At 36.2% G+C, this 20117-nt stretch overlaps 2 protein-coding genes across 5 annotated transcripts; both read right to left on the bottom strand.

Moving 5' to 3' along the window:
• Positions 1–6755: 6755 nt before the first annotated feature.
• Positions 6756–14483, bottom strand: bmi1a (bmi1 polycomb ring finger oncogene 1a). 4 transcript variants are annotated; one of them, XM_077508634.1, is made up of 10 exons: positions 14031–14483; positions 11747–11873; positions 11570–11666; positions 11399–11454; positions 11176–11223; positions 10553–10664; positions 10427–10469; positions 10245–10343; positions 10080–10160; positions 6756–8343 (listed from the first exon to the last, which is right to left on the bottom strand). In XM_077508634.1, the coding sequence occupies exons 2-10, from the start codon at positions 11856–11858 to the stop codon at positions 7981–7983; spliced, it is 1011 nt and encodes a 336-aa protein (XP_077364760.1). In that variant the 5' UTR covers positions 11859–11873; positions 14031–14483; the 3' UTR covers positions 6756–7980. The 4 variants fall into 4 exon arrangements, with proteins under 4 accessions (XP_077364760.1, XP_077364758.1, XP_077364759.1 ...); XM_077508632.1 differs by lacking the exon at positions 14031–14483 and adding an exon at positions 13661–13834; XM_077508633.1 differs by lacking the exon at positions 14031–14483 and adding an exon at positions 13080–13184.
• A 426-nt stretch (positions 14484–14909) lies between these two features.
• Positions 14910–18492, bottom strand: commd3 (COMM domain containing 3). The gene is made up of 8 exons (XM_077508636.1): positions 17694–18492; positions 17107–17218; positions 16801–16864; positions 16691–16725; positions 16252–16312; positions 16107–16163; positions 15981–16034; positions 14910–15821 (listed from the first exon to the last, which is right to left on the bottom strand). The coding sequence occupies exons 1-8, from the start codon at positions 17830–17832 to the stop codon at positions 15762–15764; spliced, it is 582 nt and encodes a 193-aa protein (XP_077364762.1). The 5' UTR covers positions 17833–18492; the 3' UTR covers positions 14910–15761.
• Between the last annotated feature and the right edge of the window lie 1625 nt (positions 18493–20117).

Raw genomic sequence — 20117 nt, 5'->3', positions numbered from 1 at the left:
ATACATGGTCATTTTTTTATGAAAAAAAAAGCCTTACTATACATGGTCATTTTTTTATGAAAAAAAAAAGCCTTACTATACATGGTCATTTTTTATGAAAAAAAAAGCCTTACTATACATGGTCATTTTTGTATGAAAAAAAAAAACCTTACTATACATGGTCATTTTTTTATAAAAAAAAAAAAAGCCTTACTATACATGGTCATTTTTTTAATGAAAAAAAAGCCTTACTATACATGGTCATTTTTTTGATTAAAAAAAAGCCTTACTATACATGGTCATTTTTTTATGAAAAAAAAAACCCTTACTATACATGGTCATTTTTTTAATGAAAAAAAAGCCTTACTATACATGGTCATTTTTTTATGAAAAAAAAAAAGCCTGACTATACATGGTCATTTTTTATGAAAAAAAAAGCCTTACTATACATGGTCATTTTTTTGATTAAAAAAAAGCCTTACTATACATGGTCATTTTTTAATGAAAAAAAAAGCCTTACTATACATGGTCATTTTTTTGATTAAAAAAAAGCCTTACTATACATGGTCATTTTTTTATGAAAAAAAAGCCTTACTATACATGGTCATTTTTTTATGAAAAAAAAGCCTTACTATACATGGTCATTTTTTTAAAGGAAAAAAAAGCCTTACTATACATGGTCATTTTTTTATGAAAAAAAAGCCTTACTATACATGGTCATTTTTTTATGAAAAAAAAGCCTTACTATACATGGTCATTTTTTTTATGAAAAAAAAAGCCTTACTATACATGGTCATTTTTTGATTAAAAAACAAATCCTTACTAAACTTGGTCATTTTTTTATTTAAAAAAAGCCTTACTATACATGGTCATTTTTTTATGAAAAAAAAAGCCTTACTATACATGGTCATTTTTTTATGAAAAAAAAAGCCTTACTATACATGGTCATTTTTTATGAAAAAAAAAAGCCTTACTATACATGGTCATTTTTTTATGAAAAAAAAAGCCTTACTATACATGGTCATTTTTTATGAAAAAAAAAAGCCTTACTATACATGGTCATTTTTTTATGAAAAAAAAAAGCCTTACTATACATGGTCATTTTTATTATTAAAAAAAAGCCTTACAATACATGGTCATTTTTTTATGAAAAAAAAGCCTTACTATACATGGTCATTTTTTTATGAAAAAAAAAAAGCCTTACTATAAATGGTCATTTTTTTATGAAAAAAAAGCCTTACTATACATGGTCATTTTTTTTATTAAAAAAAAACCTTACTTTACATGGTCATTTTTTTATGAAAAAAAAAACCCTTACTATACATGGTCATTTTTTATGAAAAAAAAAGCCTTACTATACATGGTCATTTTTTTATGAAAAAAAAAAGCCTTACTATACATGGTCATTTTTTTATGAAAAAAAAAAGCCTTACTATACATGGTCATTTTTTTATGAAAAAAAAGCCTTACTATACATGGTCATTTTTTTATGAAAAAAAAAGCCTTACTATACATGGTCATTTTTTTATGAAAAAAAAAGCCTTACTATACATCGTCTTTTTTTTTATTAAAAAAAAACCTTACTATACATGGTCATTTTTTTATGAAAAAAAAAACCCTTACTATACATGGTCATTTTTTATGAAAAAAAAAGCCTTACTATACATGGTCATTTTTTTATGAAAAAAAAAAGCCTTACTATACATGGTCATTTTTTTATGAAAAAAAAAAGCCTTACTATACATGGTCATTTTTGTATGAAAAAAAAAAAACCTTACTATACATGGTCATTTTTTTTATGAAAAAAAAAGCCTTACTATACATGGTCATTTTTTTTATGAAAAAAAAGCCTTACTATACATGGTCATTTTTTTGATTAAAAAAAAGCCTTACTATACATGGTCATTTTTTATGACAAAAAAAAGCCTTACTATATCATTTTTTTATGAAAAAAAAAAAAAGCCTTACTATACATGGTCATTTTTTTATGAAAAAAAAAGCCTTACTATACATGGTCATTTTTTTGATTAAAAAAAGCCTTAGTATACATGGTCATTTTTTTTATGAAAAAAAGCCTTACTATACATGGTCATTTTTTTTTATTAAAAAAAAGCCTTACTATACATGGTCTTTTTTTTTTTTTTTATGAAAAAAAAGCCTTACTATACATGGTCATTTTTTGATTAAAAAACAAATCCTTACTAAACTTGGTCATTTTTTTATTTAAAAAAAGCCTTACTATACATGGTCATTTTTTGATTAAAAAACAAATCCTTACGATACTTGGTCATTTTTTGATTAAAAAAAAGCCTTACTATACATGGTCGTTTAAAAAAAAAACAAAAAAAAAACCCTTACATTGTCGTTTTTAAAAAAAAAATTAAAAAGCCTTACTATACATGGTCTATTTTTTTTTTTTTATTAAAAAAGCCTTTCGTTTATAAAAAAAAACAAACAAAAAAAGCCTTACTATACATGGCTTTTTTTTTTCATAAAAAAATGACCATGTATAGTAAGGCTTTTTTTTTCATAAAAAAAAAAAAAAGCCTTACATTGTCGTTTTTAAAAAAAAATTAAAAAGCCTTACTATACATGGTCTATTTTTGTTTTTAATTAAAAAAGCCTTTCGTTTATTTAAAAAAAAAAAAAAGCCTTACTATACATGGTCATTTTTTTGATTAAAAAAAAGCCTTACTATACATGGTCATTTTTTTATGAAAAAAAAAGCCTTACTATACATGGTCATTTTTTTATGAAAAAAAAGCCTTACTATACGTGGTCATTTTTTTTTGAAAAAAAAAAAAAAAAAGCCTTACTATAGATGGTCATTTTTTTGATAAAAAAAAAAAAAGCCTTACTATACATGGTCATTTTTTGATTAAAAAACAAATCCTTACGATACTTGGTCATTTTTTGATTTAAAAAAAGCCTTACTATATATACATGGTCATTTCTTTTATTAAATTAAAGCCTTACTATACATGGTCATGTTTTTTTTATTTAAAAAAAGCCTTACTATACATGGTCATTTTTTGATAAAAAAAAAAAAAAAAGCCTTACTATACATGGTCATTTTTTTTTTATTAAAAAAAAAACTTACTATACTTGGTCTTTTTTTTTTTATGAAAAAAAAAGCCTTACTATACATGGTCATTTTTTTATGAAAAAAAAAAAGCCATGTATAGTAAGGCTTTTTTTGTTTTTTTGTTTTGTTTTTTATAAACGAAAGGCTTTTTTAATTTAAAAAAAAATAGACCATGTATAGTAAGGCTTTTTAATTTTTTTTTAAAAACGACAATGTAAGGCTTTTTTTTTTTTTTTTTAAATGACCATGTATAGTAAGGCTTTTTTTTAATCAAAAAATGACCAAGTATCATAAGGATTTTTTTTTATCAAAAAATGACCAAGTTTAGTAAGGATTTGTTTTTTAATCAAAAAATGACCATGTATAGTAAGGCTTTTTTTTTTAATAAAAAAAATGACCATGTATCGTAAGGCTTTTTTTTAATCAAAAAAATGACCATGTATAGTAAGGCTTCATTTTAATAAAAAAAAATGACCATGTATAGTAAGGCTTTTTTTTTTTCATAAAAAAATGACCATGTATAGTAAGACTTTTTTTAGGTTTCAGTAACACCAATGTGATGCTTATTTTACTATTGGATAACATTAACCAAACTATCCTATTTAAATATAACTGCATATTTTTTCAAACATCCAACCATCACAAACATTTGAATGTGTAAACCAATATATATTTGATTTATTTACACATTATTAAACATATTACAATAAAACTATACAATATTACTGATATGTTATACATATTTGTTTTCATAATGTGGCTCAAAGTCTAATAAACAAAATTTCCAAAATAGTTTAAAAATAAAAATAATCAGAATTTTTTTTTTTTTTTTAGACACCACCTGCCTTGGGATCACTGATCTGTATACATACATTTTGAAGTCACGAGGTCACCATATTATTACATCCAAGAAACATTTCTCGGCATACGATCCTATACATTTACAGTATCAAAATTAGACATTTGAGACAGTACTTATAGAAACGTTATTTGTTTTAAATTTGTTAAACATAAGAAGACTTCAGATATTTCACAACTTGCCTTAAATGTATAAATTATATGCTTCATGATGTTTACAGGAGGAAACCTGTATTTTTTAATTAAAGAATTACAACTGTAATTCAACAAAAGAGGTCTCTTTCAAATATAATATTGGGGGTCTAAGGAACTGAGCTATAAAAGAAAAAGGCCATCCTGTGGCTTCAACGGCTTGCATGGGGGTGTGTGGACTATACAGTCATGTATACAGATCAGTGCCTGGGATGCATAAATTAAAACACAGAAGAAAAAAAAATACACCAATTTCTAATTTCCCACAACATCATGTTAAAAGTCTCCAGAGTTTTCATGGGCAACTGTCCACTCTCAGCTTTGATTTCTCCCCAAGACTTGGATGGATGGCAATCAGGGTATCCACATCTCTTGTCTGAAACTCTTGAGACAAACAGACATAAAAATAACAGAATAACTTTAATTACTATGGACCTGACCTTTAAAAATAATAATAATAATAATAATAATAATACATATATTTGTTTAATCCTTATGACCTCCTTTCTTTTCTCCATTCGTACACTCTCTTCCTAGCTCTTGAAGAATGAAATAAATGTTAGCTGAAAGTTTTAAACATTTTCCAATTACCAAAAAATCTTTGCCTTTTTACAAAGATGATGTGGCATTCTGTCTGCGCTTTTGAATATGTTGACTCCTTGCGACCACACAAGATCCACGGTTCACTACTGGGAAGGGGAGCATCTTAACAGCTGACGTACAATCCATAATCATTATGTTTATTGAAAACATTGTAGCAACTAGCCAACATAAAAGAAATAAAAAGCTAACTAACTCCCTAACACCTCGTGCCGGAAGCGCTTCAAAATTATTTAGAAATGAAACAACAAACACGATGTAACACAAATTGGCAACTTAACTGTGAACAAACTAACACCATGTATATAGCATAAACTGGCAAGCTAACGGCAAGCTAACAAGTTCGCTACTAAGCTAACAAGTTCGCTACTAAGCTAACAAGTTCGCTACTAAGCTAACTAACAAGTTAGCTACTAAGCTAACTTGGTAGCATGCAATCGTTTTACTCACAATCGGACTGATAGATAAATTAAACATTGTAAAACAAAACAACACGTCAATAACGTATCGCTGAGCACTTACCCATAAGCAGCTCTTCGAGCTGTTTTCGAGAAGCAAGTATTTGTTGTGCAACCGACGTGAACGGTCGACTACAGTTGGCATTCTGTTTGTGTTGACCGGAAGTGTAAGCTTCTTTTAAGCGCGTTGCTGCCACCTAGTGGGGAGGAAGTGTTGACCATCTGCATGCTTGGGACTGCCGCTCACCATTCGTGCGAACCGGCATTTTATTTTATACCGAAACTGTTGTGTGGTTATTTTTGGGACATTATAAGGTATTTAATTACATTGTCAAGATGTGGTATAAAGAGAGGTTGATATGAGGTCTTGATTTAGACGTCTAAATCTGGTCTAAATATAAACCTCCGTAATCGTCCGGATTTGGTCTAAATAGAGTTGAAATGAGAACCACATTTAGACGTCTAAATCAAGTCTAAATATGAACTACACTTTACATTGATCAATTACTGTTTAAATCGTAGTAATTCAACATTTTGCCATCATTTATACAACCTCCATCCATCCATCCAAAATTGTGTGGTTTTCAACTCCTCTCACGTTCATGATGTTCTATTTTTACACATCTTTCTTTGCAAGTGCGCACGGGCGCCCTCTACCGACAGCAAATAACCCTGCAAGCACACAGCGATAGAATGCCGACCAAAGAAGAGCAAACGTCACCGACTGAAGTTGAACCACATGACCACCAACCAACGGTGCTTTTTTGTGACTTTTTCCAGGTTTATCACAGCCACAAAAAAACAACAACAAAAAAAAACAATGCATCGGCTCAATTCAACAAGGACAAACTCAACAAATATTTTTTTTCTTGTCATTTTACAGCCATTCGCAACAAGAATGCTGCAAGAAAAGACAACTGGACCAGAAGAGAAAACCTTACCACGCGAATGTTTTGCTCTTGCTAAATTTATGGCTTTAATTTGATCGAATCTTGGTTGGTCACGTCAATCAAAGCGAGTTGGTCTGTCACGGCAATTTATTGTAATTGTGCTACACGTGAAGGACGTTGTTCTGTTCAATTTATCAGAGGGCCTAAGATCAAAATGTCAAATACAACTACATTTAGATAGTTATCTTGAATTCTATTTTTTTTTCTTTATTGCTTTAACGAAAATATTGCAAAATAAAAGTGAGCATAATATATCTCGCGCTTACAAAATAGAAATAAGCCTATAGGGCCTATATTAAATACACTTGCTTTTGTTCATTTATTCTACAAAAAAAGCCGCGGTGTTCATTTCATAGATTGATGCGTTGGCCTACTTAAGTCCCACGCAACGACAAAACGTGCTCGTTCAGCATACATGCTTTCAATCGATATTAATTTCTAATTAATACAAAAATAAATATTTCAGTGGAAAAATTAAAAAATATATTTCTATTACCATTCCACCGCATAAATTGAAAAAAAACAATTTCAAAGAGTAAATTACAAAATGCATGCTCAGTGCATGCAAAAAAACAAAAAATAAAAATACATATTAAAAAAAATAAAAAATAAAAATGTCCATCAGGTTGCTCGTGCGTGTAAAAGTTTTTATTTAGATGTTTTATACTGTGCAACAGTAACAATACAATAAGTTGTCCATACAATCGAGCGAATCAACAGATAAAAACGGAAAACATGGGAGTCGTGACGTCATTGAGCGTGAAATGTCGCAAAACCGGACATCGCCGGTTTGAAAAGGCATTACTGTATTTCTATGTACATGTGGCTTTGAGAAAACGCTTCAAATGTGTGATTTTTTTTTCCTTAAAAAAGAAAACGCTTCAAATGTGTGATTTTCTTCCTTTTCAAAAATGAGGCACATGGGCAGAGAAAGCTCCAGAACGGAAAATTGAGTCATCACAAACATGCATTGAAAATATTCACACGAGAAGCAATTAACCTGGCTATGAAAAAACTTTTGTTTCGTTTGTAGAAATGGCGGCAAATAAAAACGACTTTTTTTTTTTTTCGTTCCTGTAAATAAAAATATTGTCTTATTACAAAAGGAGTAAATGCTTTGCTTTCTCCCCAGCCCCCAAATAGGCTACTTTGGAAGAATATTCTCACGCAACTTCCCCGTTTCTTTTATTTTGAAATGCACTACAGAAATGACACGTAACCAGAAAACGTCAGACTGGACACCGGAAGAGACTACAACAGTGGATCTATGTTGGCATGGTAACGGTGTCAGCTGAACGTGTCTGGCGCACGAACTTGTATATAACTGGACTGTCAATGGCGCTTATGAAGCCACTGGCGGCCATTTTGTAATGTATTCCCTGGCCTATTCTATGTGGCACTATAGCTTCTTTTCCACCAACAAGCCCAATATATTTCAGTTCTGCATGGGTAAAGGGAGTTCTTGGTTTTAAAAGTTCAGCAGGGAATTGATTTATTGTTTTGCCTCTACTGCAGACATCGTTGTACCGACTGACAATTCCGAACATCCGGGCATTTCTGATATTTCCCCAACGCAAATACGGTGAAAAGGGCGAATTGTATTGCTTTTGCCTGTGACTATCATACAAACCAGGCAGATTGTTATCATAGTAAAAGACATTTTATCACATTTTACAAAGAAAAATCCTCACAAATCAAATGACAACGATCCAAAGCAAAGCACAATGCTTTTCAATGAGCGCAGATTTCTTTCACCGAATTGAGCGCCATTTTGACTTATGACGTCATCTCGGCATTGTCAATAGAGACAGTCCAGTCGTACAGAAATCCGTGTTCTGGCGTCGGTTCGGTCCGGTCGTCATCCGGACGAGATTGCAGATCCGTTCAGTGAGACCTTCCGGGCTTTCCCGCCGCCGTTGGTACCGCCGAGCTGCGCGAAAGGTCGGCTGGGAGTGGAGGGGGCCGCCGCTGCGGTGCCGTTGACGTTGTTGCCGGGTGGGCAGCGAGGGACAACGGGAGGGGGCGGCAGCGGCGACTGCGCCGTGTCGCCCGGGCTCGGCAGGGAGGACGAGGTGGACGGGGCCCCCGCGGGACTTCTGGCTTTGTCGCTGGCGGAGTCGCTCTCTGGTCCGGAGCGGTTGACGGGGCCCTGCTGGCCGTGGCTCACCTTCAGCTTCTTGCAGCTTGGCCGGACTCGGTACTGGAGCGGAAGCGGGCCCGTCTGTGGACGTGGACGAGGACAAACGCATCGTAACGGCTTTGGAAAAATTCGGTTCAAACATCAAATTGCATTAAAAGAAATTAATAGTACATTAATCTATTATTATTATTATTATTATTACACTTTCAGTAAAGTCACAATTTGCACAAATGCAAAAATAAGTTAAATGGGACATTATGTACAATTTAAATATAAAATCCCAAGTAACATATTTAAGTGACATTTAACAATTAAGGGCGATTTTTATTTTTTTTAATCTTTGACATTAATATTCCTGTAAAATAAAATGCTGAAAGTGGTATCACACTATCAAAACTAAAACAGAAAATAGATCGTTTTTGCATAATCTAGTTTAGTTATTATCTTAATATCCAATTTTTAGTCAGCTATTTTTAAGTAAGATTCATTTTATCAAACTAAAACATCAGGATAATCTGGAACTTCAAGTCACATTTTAGTTTTTTTTTTTTAATTCTATAAAAAATACAAAGATGATGTTTTCCCCTCTCTCAGTTGATGATTTTTCTCCACTCTTGAAAACAGTAATTCTAATCATCTTTTAAAATGCAGAAACATAAAATACTGTAAGTCAGCGGATCTCAAATTTATGACACAAAAGTATCAACTATTTAAAAAACAAAACAAAACAAAACAAAACTGTTCATAAAAGGTACATTGAATATTATCGGTAGCCACTGTAACACTGTGCTAAAATATGAAAATAAATAAATAAAACTATACTGAAATGATTCAACTAGACAGTAATTTAAAATTTGGTTCATACAAACTGCACCTAAAAATCAAATCAATACTTAATAAAAAGGTTAAAAACGAAATTTGTAAGGTTTAATTGCAAATGTAAAAGTGAAAAACAACTGAACCTCTGAATCAGTCATCATTTCGCACATACCACAACAGAGAACACACATTTTGAAATTAAAAGTGGTACAAACTTCAGAAAATAACAGTTGAAGTTACTTTGCTTTTTTTCGCCTTTATATTCTGGTCTTGAATGCAATATGACCAACGACAATATAGTTCGAAACGGCTTATTTTTAAATACAAATGATAAAATGCTGTCTAAGCCAAGGACCATGTGAATAGCTCACTGGTAGGGATATTGTGACTATATAGGAAAACTGGATCAATTACTACTTGCCTCTATTAATAATATTGTTTGCTTCCTACTGTTGATCATTTTGAGAAACCATCAACATGATTTGTGGCTTCCCATGTGAATATCATGAATTGCTAATAACAATGTATAGTTTATTTTTAGACACAGAACATTAGAATGCAATTAAACTTTTTTTTTTTTTTTTTTAGAAATACCTGCAATAATAATAATAATAATAATAAGTGATTTTTTTTTTCTCCCCTTTTATACTCTTGTTTATTATAACTGCATGTGACAATTATTTATTCTCATCAGCTTCTCTGCAAGTGGTACAAGATGGTCATATTTCAAGCTCAAACAAAAGAAAAATCACAAATAAAATTTACCAACATCCTAAATAAAATGTCCACTTTAAGTAAAATTTAAATGCATATTTTTTGTTCATTCCTGAAAAACAAAACTAAGAAGATTGTGCTTTTGTTCGCCCCTTATTGTTATTTTTCTACAGGACTGATTTTATAACCCTGCATGACACAATTAGAAATTAGGACCTTGTAAATGGACAGAGACATTTTCCTTTGATGTTATAATATATGAGAATTGTCATCATTTGTCTCACCCTTCTCCAAGTATAGATATATGCTATGTCCATCAATGTGTAGTAATCTTTCAGTGGTTCATCTGCATACATGACTTCAACCTGCAGACAAAATAAAAGTCAATGAATAATATATATATTTTTTAAAAGGTTAAAAAAAAAAAAAAAACATGTTGAGGAAAAGACCTGGTAAGTGTTGGGGATGTCCATTTTGCTGCGCAGGAACTTCCTCAGATGCATGACGGTCATCGCTGCTGGACACTGCAGGTACCTTTTGTTTGCCATCTGCACAACAATGACATCATCATGACAAATATTGGTCCACCTTAAAAGATGGAATTCACTCAAGAAATAGGAAATGTGCAAACCTGATCTTTGCTTGAATTCTTGTCTTCGTGTCCGCCTGTCAGTCTGCACACAATAACACGGATGATGGCTGATATTGCAAAAAAGCAACTTCATGTGTCGCAAACGAGGAGACGTCATCTTATTACCTGGCGCTCTGGTCAAAGAATTCAATGGAGAGGCTGATGATCTCATCATCAGTGATGATTCTCTTGTCCTCATCTGCCACCTCGCCTCGGTCTTCATTGGAGCCATTCGAAGCTGGAAGGCAAATACATGATAGGAAAAACGTTTTCATCAAACTTTATAGTGATACTATATGAGATATACAATCATATTGCAGGTAGGATGATGGGATTGCAGAACGTCAGGACACGTGACCCCAATAAAACAGTGACATTTAAATTTATATGTACATACTTAAATAAAGAATTGTTTGCATTCTTGATGTTTGTAAGAATTTTGTGCTGCAAGTCAAAGATTTTAGTAACTTAATTGAAGCACAAACTCTTTCACATTAATTAATTTATGGTTGCCTTTATGATAGCAAAAAAACAACCCTATAAAACCCCCAAAAATTATATATAAAAATCCGAAACAGTTGCAAAACATACATTTATTGCATGTTTGTTTAATTAAAAAAAAGAAAAAAAAAAAAAAACAAGAATATTAAATTGTGATATATAAGGAGAAAAAAAAATGCAGTTTTTTTTTCCCAAACTCTACTACTATTTTTTGTTGAACCTTTTTAGAGTTTTAACTCAAGTCTCACCTTCCACAGGGTGTTCAGCATAAAAGTCTCTCCTCCTCTTCATCTCATCTGTCCATGGAAAAAAATGGCTTATTAATTAACACTCTCAGCAATTTAAATCAAATTACGTTAAATGCAAATTCAACCGAGTTTCTCAATCTATTTCCAGCACTTTTTTATTTTTTATTTTTATTTGTACTTGACTAAAATGTAGAACTCCTCATGAAAAGCAAAATGTCCTTACTTTTGAACAGGCCCGGGACCAGTTTGTACACGATGTTCTGCAGAGTTTTGTCAGACCTGCACACAGGAAGTCACACGCTAGTTTCACTTCAATAATGACTCAGCAAATTGGAAGATAAAAAGAACAGAAGATGATGATGATTATTATTTTTGTGAAGAATACGCTTCTCACCTAATATTGAGCAGCGGCTTGGTTTTGTGCACTTGCACGTCACAAATCGGGCAATATTTGCTGGTCTCCAGGTAACGGACGATGCACATTTTGCAAACTGCAAGACAGCAAATTGGCGCGTTGATAAATTGGAAACGCACCAGGAATTCATTCGCGCCATCTCGCGTGCTCGCTCACATGAGTGCAGACATTCGATGATGGTGGTCGCGTCGATGAAGTAACCCCCGCACAGGACGCACATGAGGTGCGGGTTGAGCTCGGTAATCTTGATCCTCGTCGTCCGATGCATGATGAGCAAAAGGAGCTAAAATGGCGCGAGGAAAGCAGACAAGGAGAAGAAGAAGAAGAAGAAAGAGCGACGGTCAGAGCGCCATTTGGAAGAATTAAGGCTGTTTGCTTAACTTGTGTTAAAGCAACACCATCTTTTATGCTAATTTGATCATAAGCGTCATAAATCTTCGTCACAAAGGCTTCAGGACGTCGTCTTGCATTGGCTGCAATATTTTCAAAGGTTGAAGTATAGGTCAGGACGAGCACTCACATGTATGAATTAAATATGGAAAACGTGCATGTAAAAAAATTAACATTTCATTGTAAATTGATTGATTGATTTTTTTTTAACCTGATTTACAATCCAAACAACTATTATCAAGTCACTTAATTTTTTTATACAATTTATCATGAAGCATCTTAAACGTCAGGTGTTGGGGTGAATCCCAGAGCGTTTCTATGGCAACCACTTTTGACGATTCCCGCACAACGTAAGCACAACGCAAACGACAAGATGGGGGATTTATTTCAAAATTGAGCGAGTTGTTTGCGTGACTCGAGACGCGGGAACGAGAGGGGAACGCAGCCCTCCCTCCCTCTCTGCTCGCTCGCTCGCATGCACGCCGACTGCGCGGCTGCCATTTTGTGCAGGAAAAAAATGAACCCGCGACGGCTTCTGTTTTTGACAAATGCGGACAAGCGTGAGGCTGCCACACGCAAAAATGGCAAAATGAGATGATAGAACACAATTTATTTATTTTTTAAACGTTTCGCAATTCGCCTCTACATAAATGAAATCTGATTCGGCTTCTTGTCATGCAGTGACAAACATAAAAAAGACAGAAAATGTTTTTTTTAACAGCCTGATTGGTCGATTTACGATCTAAAAAGCTCCGACGAAACTCTTCCTCTTATTTGTCAATATTTTCTGATCAAGACGTTCGAGCTCGTGAATCCGAAAGTGTTACAAGAGAGTTTATTTCACATTCTGAGCACAAACACTGACAACGTTCGTCTGCTTTCTCAAATGTCGAGCGGACTTTCACACTTCTGAAGCGAACATAAAGCGAGCGGGTGTAAAAGGTTGAAACAAATCATTTTGTCGAGACCGACTGAACTTACACGCTGTTATTTTTCTCCGAAGCGCTGTTAAAAACGGAAAATAAAACTCAGAGATTGAGAGGAAGAACAAGAAACAATATTGAAGCAAACAGAATGGACTTCGGCTGTTCCGACCCACTTGTGATATCATGTGAAAGTCCCGCGCGCTTCCAATGCGTGTGACAGCCTCAACGGCGGCTTGACAATAAATATTAGCTGTCAAATCTCTCGCGGATGCACTTCCGCAGAATGTATGAAAATATGAATATTTTTTATCACGTTTGAAAGCAAGAAACGAGCAACCCACGCTGGATCCAAGCCACAGAACTCCAAATGGAATTCCTGATGATTTTGGCAGCTCCGCCAGACACACAAGAAGCCTTTTGTAATATTGGAGCATTGTTTTATTAAAAAAACAAAAAACAAAAAAATCCAAATCAGCCACACGGTGTCAACTAAACTGATGCGAACAAAAGTACGGTCGTCGGTTCCGAACCATCTGAAGCTCCACATGAAACGGACCATGCATGTGCTCTTGCTTTCGCCAAGTAGGCACCCAAGTTAAGTTAATAAGTCGAAAAATATGTCACAAACAAGCACAAGGGCGATCACGTCGCGTGCACAAGCCTCCAGACGTGACATTTCTATAAAATGAGAAGGCTCCGAGCAAATGAGGCTGCTTCGAAGCCTCCGGACGTCTCGATCGTGCTAACATCTCACCCGAGTCCAACGCGATTCACCCGCGAGCTGCCACAATACACGAACAAAAAAGCACACAAAACAATCCCAATCCACCATCAAGCCGCATCGATGCAATGGCCGGAGACCCGCGGGGGAATCCGGCGTGTGCGTGCGGCTTAAATCGGCTTTCAAGCCGAGCTGGGAACATTTTCTCATCGAGACATGCAGCAGAAAGTGCGCAGACACACACGGAGCTCCACGTCGGTGTTCGCCGCACCGACGAAAGCCTCAACATCCGCCGCTGGATCGGCGCGAGGGGGGGGATGAAAGAGCCGCGAACGCGAAAAGATCCGCGGCACAACCGCGACGGGTGTCGCTTCGAAGCCGAGGCGATGCCGAGAGCGCGTACCTGTGTGCCGGGCTCGGCTGGCTGCGGCTGGGGGGCGGATAGACAATGAAAGTTGGGAGGCGAATCAGCAGCAAATGAATCGGAGCCGAGCCGCCATCTTGAAGCAGGCTGCAGACGCTGTCAGTGGCCGAGGCGAGCGCATTTCACACGGGAGACGCCAACGCCGCCCTCCGTGGGCGCCCGCGCACTTTGCGAGCGTGTCCGATCGGCGCTTGGCACCGCGGTTCGAAGTCCTCCGACGTCGGCTCGGTCCGGTCCGCACTTGGCCAGCGCAACTTTGCCTCCAAAATACCCCACTTGGCCCCCTCCTCCTGAGTGGAAAGCAGCAGCGCTAGTGTGTGCGCGTGCACGTGCGCGCCCGCGCTCTGTGGAAACTGACACCGTCCCCAAAATGGCTTGTACTTGGACCGCCCACGCTTGGGTCACGTGACCCTCTGCTTAAGGGTGCTTTGAAATTACTGTCGGCTGTCTTTTTTTGGCCCACTTCTTATTCGAGGAAACAAAAATGAATCCACGCATGAGGCGCTTTATGTGGTCTTCAAGCCCAAATGACATACTCAAGGGCAAACAAATGCGTAATAATAGTGCTCTGGTGTGTGACGCACTTTAAAAAAATAAATAAAAAAAACGAGAGACATGCCAATCATTTTGAATTTCCAAGATAACACGAGTGGGTTTGTTGTAAAAAACGATAACACGAGGTTCGTGTCGTACAGAATTTAGTTGGAAGGCTGGGACAGCTGCGGTATCGTTCAAGTGTCGAACTTGTTGCTCCAGAACGCACAAAATTTCACAAGCAGCACAAAAATTAGCCACAAATTCACATTCGGCAGCAACACGGGAGCTTCTGATAGCAAGAATTCAGATCATATCACAAAGTCGAGTCACAATTATGATTTTTATTTCTTCAAAAACACAATGGCTATGTTTACATGGACACAATGTCTTCAGATTGAACTAAACCGTACACATGAACCCTTAAAAAAAAAAAAACAGTTATTAAAACCTGCATTTACATATACATATAAAATTAGGGATGCATGATTATGCTATTTTCAACCAATATCAATAAACCAATAATTTAGAAAATGCAGACGTCTAACACTGATAACCCGATGATTGGTTGCAAAACGAACTTGAATACAAATATACTTTGGAGTCCTACTATAAGTCTAACATGTACATTGAAACAGCATGAGGCTGAATTTTAGTAACTCATTTTGAGTTTGCCCAAACAAAACAGTCACGCTTTAAAAATGCAACTAAAAATTGCCATGTTGCCATGATGCATCTGAGCTTCTGTCAAGATGAGGTAGCGCACATGATGATGTCACAAATATGTGATACTTACCATAGAACAGGGGAGGGGTTGAGGAGTTGGGCACAACGTGGCATGTCATTGGCTCTTGACGACCAGGGTTGCATAATCCTGCTCCAGAACACGATTTTGTTTTGACTGGTCTTGGTTATAAAGCGTCAAACCCAACTGCTTCTTCTACTTCACACGAGTTCCCACCGTTATTGTTGACTGGCACTTCCGTCTTATCTGACCCCCAACCCACCCCAATCAATCGGATGCAAATTTGCATCCGATTGAGCCGTGTTTACATGATTCTTTTTTTTTTTTTTTTTTTAATCAGATCAATTTTTGAATTTGGTGAAATGTGTCCATGCATACGTAGCCACTGAGGCTCGGAAACATGTTGGACGTGCTGGAAAACTTGATCATCATCACATCTGACTGGCTTTCTCTGCACTCTTGGCAGCGTCCTTCAACTTGCCAACCATGTCCTGAATATGGAGGGGGGGATAAAAATAAAAAAATCACTGAAAATATCAAGTGTCATAAATCCACAGGTGGAAAAGAAAACGGCACTAAATGTGTTGTAACTCCAATTTTCAAGAGCAAATGAAGCGGTTTAAGGTGGACTGTTTTGTTGTCATGTCTACCTGTAACTGCTCCATAGTGCAGGTAAAGTTGACATCCTCGGGATGACCTTTATTCTAGAAAAAACAACATTTCATTACCCAAGTAAAACTAAATAAGCAGCATATGGATGTGCTGGATGTTTTTACCTCAGTGTTGAGTGAAATTAGGTAGAAAGGCTCGTTGATCTTGTCGACGTGTCCGTTCTGCCGTGGGAACAAAACAAAAGATTTTTTATTTTTTTTCTTTCTTTCCAGTATTTGTGTTAAATGAATCGCCAATGTCGTTGTGTACCTTCACTTGATATTGGAGTCTCCATGACACGTCAGTAATGTGAGCTGGTTGCCTTCCAATGCTATGAAAACAACAAAACAGGTTCACTTCTATAGCTATCACACTAGTCCATTTGCATTATTGATCAATACAGCTATTCTTATTGATTGGTGGCTCCTGTAGACTTGACAGAAATAGACTTAATAAGGAAAAATTGAGGCACTATAACATAGGTGCCAAATTCAAGGCCCGGGGGCCAGATGCGGCCCATCACATCATTTTATGGGGCCCGCAAACGCAAATCATGTCAACTTCCATGATCCTCACTAAAATTTGTAGCAAAATTTCAAATTGCCATGTGAAATAAATGTACCGGTAGTACTTAAACTGCATTAAAAATGTATCAGTGAAATTTATCTTGGATGGACAAAATGGAGGGATGGATCTTTCTATGGCTTACCTTGCTAACAATCGTTCTAACTCCTTTTTGTGTTTCTGTGAATAAAAATAACGCAATACATGTTATTTGAAGCAATAATAACAAAATGATGCACGTGTTGTGTTCATCACCTGATAACAGCTATAGAATATTCCGGTTCTTTCTGAACTGAATGACAGCTCCTCAAGGCAGGCGCTACAGGGAGAAAATAGTTACATAAATGTATATTAAATACGTGCTTGAACATGTGCATTAACATTGTTAATTAAGTTGAGGGCAACCAACGCTTTTTAAACTTCAAAATCAGCGATCAAACGCTTTGGATTCAGTGGACTATTCACACCACACTATAAATGATGACGCATTACCAGAATTACACATGAAAAAAAAATCATTTTAGGCTTATTGTACTAATTTATCCACAGTATATTATTTACCTTAACGTGGACTCGTCAGCGTTTTGTCTGACCGCCTCCAGGATGAATGTGGTGGTTGCAGTGTGCATCCGCTTCAGCAGGACCCTCTCGACCTGCTTCAGTTCGGGCTCGTCTGAGAGAACAGAACCCGGAAGTGAGGGCGTGACGTCACACACCAACAACAACCAGATTGAACAACAACAACAACAGACGGGGTATGCAGCTGATGCAGGTCGGAGCTCCCCTCGCACTGATTGACGTCTCGAATCAATGATGATTTGCATGTGAATGGAACCCTCAGCTGCAGCCAAATGGCGGGGACGGGAGGGGGGCTTTCTTTGTGGGGATTGAAAACGTTTTGAGCCATTACGGTGAATCTAACGCTAATATCACATCATGCATGCTTCGAAACCGCGGGCAAGAAAATAGTAGCTGGTATGGACTCAATACGACCGAGCTCGACTCTCAAATTGGGACTGATAAACATATACTTCCGGGTATGCCATTAATGCAAAGCAAGTCGCGTACACACAGCGCACACGCTTTAACATGGAGGGGTCTCCTCTGAGCAAGAAGCGGTGGGAGACAAAGAGCGTCTCGCAGCTCACCCAGCAAACCCGCGTCCCGACCGGAAGGGAGCAGGGAGCGGAAGCAGACGTCGACCAGCGCCGGGAAGACGGCGTGGTCCACGGAAGACGGTTCACCGAGGGACCGGAGCCCTCTCTGCACGGATTCCGACAACTCCATTTTGAGAGAGGGCGGGGCAAGCGAAGACACGTGACATATCAGCTGACAAGCGGGGGGCGGAAGGAGGGGAAATCACACGTCGGGGAATCCAGTGCTGCAGCTAAATATGAACTGTGCCTCTATTTAATATCGAAATAAATAAATAAATAAATAAATAAATAAATAAATAGCAAGTAACAAATGGATGGACAGGCTCTGCAACTACATGAAAACCTAAAAATACACAAAAGACTTTAATATCGTGTAATCTGTTAAAATTATTAAATTTCCTTCAGTTTGGAAGTAGGCTACGCACTGTATTAAAAAAAAAAAAAAAAAAAAAAACTAAAACTAAAATGTGAGACGATGTTATTTATTTCCCCCTTCTCGGTAGATCTGTTGTGCTTAAGATGGAACTGATATACATGGATTTTAATGAGTTCATCTGTATCTGGCTTGACGGTTCGAGTCTCACTGTTGAGAAAAATTAAAAAAAAACAATGGTTCAGTTTATGAAGAGATGCTCGTCAGCTTCCGGACTACTGTCGAGGTGACACTTGAGCAACAGCTGTGGATGTAACAAACATAATATAAACAGCAGAGTGTGAGTTGAATTTCCACCTAAAGTAATATAAAAATTTAACATAATAATATTTCAAATCAAAGAGACATTCGTTTAACAATACTAATGTGTTTATTATTGGAGTTGCACTCCATCATACTTACAGATATGTTTATTAGACACACGTGTCAGTTCAAGCACATCAAACTGCAGTCAGACTACTGTTAAAAATTAATACCAATAAAAGCGCATCATTAATATTTTCCTTCGCGTCAATGGACCGTCATCCTGTGTTTGAGAATTCCTATGACATTTGAACGTTACGCGTTACTCGTTGAACTCGTCTCTTTTACACGCGACAAGTTTTTGATCTCGAAAAAAAAAATTCACAGTCAAAAACTGACGCATGATTAAGGGTGGGAGTACGTTGTTTCAATTTTGTGTGCTTTTTAATCAGGCCAGACGCTTATGTCCATTTTCCATCATAAGATCATGAAATGTATGGAATCGCTGTGTCAAGATCGATGGAAATTCTCATTATCTGGATGAAGTGCCGTTCTCACTTAATGCGTTTAACAAGTTTATAGAGATCAAAATAATTTTGCTGAATGTGCATGTTGTAGGCTAATGATGTCTTAATTCGTCATGAGAATTGTGTGACCTTTCCCTTATAAAGCTTTGTCCGAAGTCCAATTTGTTTTAGTTCACTGCGTGACGTCACATGCTTTCTGCTGAACCAAAGTGCGCCCGCAAACACGATTGATTAGTTAAAAAAAAAAAGAAAGAAAAAAGACACGTTCCCACTCCGCGGCACAACGCCATCTTAATTCTCAAATTCTTCAATTATCATTCATTATTTTTAAAAGAAAAACGTGCAACGTCCTGCTGTGCAGTGCAAATTGCAGTGAGATGAGCGTGAACTGCCAAATTGGTGCAAATAAAAAAAAAATAAAAAAATAAAAAATGACCTCGCTGATGTCTAAAAAGTTGCAGGCCCTTTTTTCCCTTTCTTTTTTTTAATGAGGAACTGAAACAGGAATAAATGTGATTCTGTTATACAGTATAGGCTATTGACCCCTCTCATGAGCTTTTATTTAGCTATAAGTCATTGTAAATAAATCATTAAACACATTTAAACATTTACAGGTAACAGGAAAAAATATTGCTGATATTTTTTTAATGTTCTGTGACAAATGTTCACACACAACAGAAAGGCAGTTTGTCTATTTGTACCTATTTTGTCTTTTGTTTAGTGTCGAGTTTTCAATTGAATGGATGATCTGTTCGATTTTATTCTATTTCAATTGATCTCACTTTAGTTTATCACCACCATTAGCTAAATGCTGATAAGGGAGGGAAAATATACTTGCAAAAAAAATTAAAAAAAATGGAGTTGGTCGAGGGTAACACCAACTCAACTCCAACATTTTACTATTTATTCTGTGCATTTTATTGTCAGACATTCATTTGCCCCAAAACCAAATACTCAAAAGTCAGATTTTTATTTTAGACTTACTTACCTGTTCTATATTATTTCACACCTCACACCAAATGATAGAAACCACTCTCAGTACATTGCAGCGCCACTATAAACCGCGACATCACATCAAATGTCACATTTCGCTTCTATTTAATAATCCTTAAGAGCAATTCTGAAAACAAACAAGAACATAGGGTGGGGGTGGGTCATTATCTTATGACGAATACATTAAAGTGGCGCAGAAGTGTAGTGCAACGCGTCATA

Source organism: Festucalex cinctus, chromosome 20, assembly GCF_051991245.1.
Source record: "Festucalex cinctus isolate MCC-2025b chromosome 20, RoL_Fcin_1.0, whole genome shotgun sequence".
Classification (NCBI taxonomy): Eukaryota; Metazoa; Chordata; class Actinopteri; order Syngnathiformes; family Syngnathidae; genus Festucalex; species Festucalex cinctus.
This window is presented reverse-complemented; position numbering and strand designations above follow the sequence as displayed.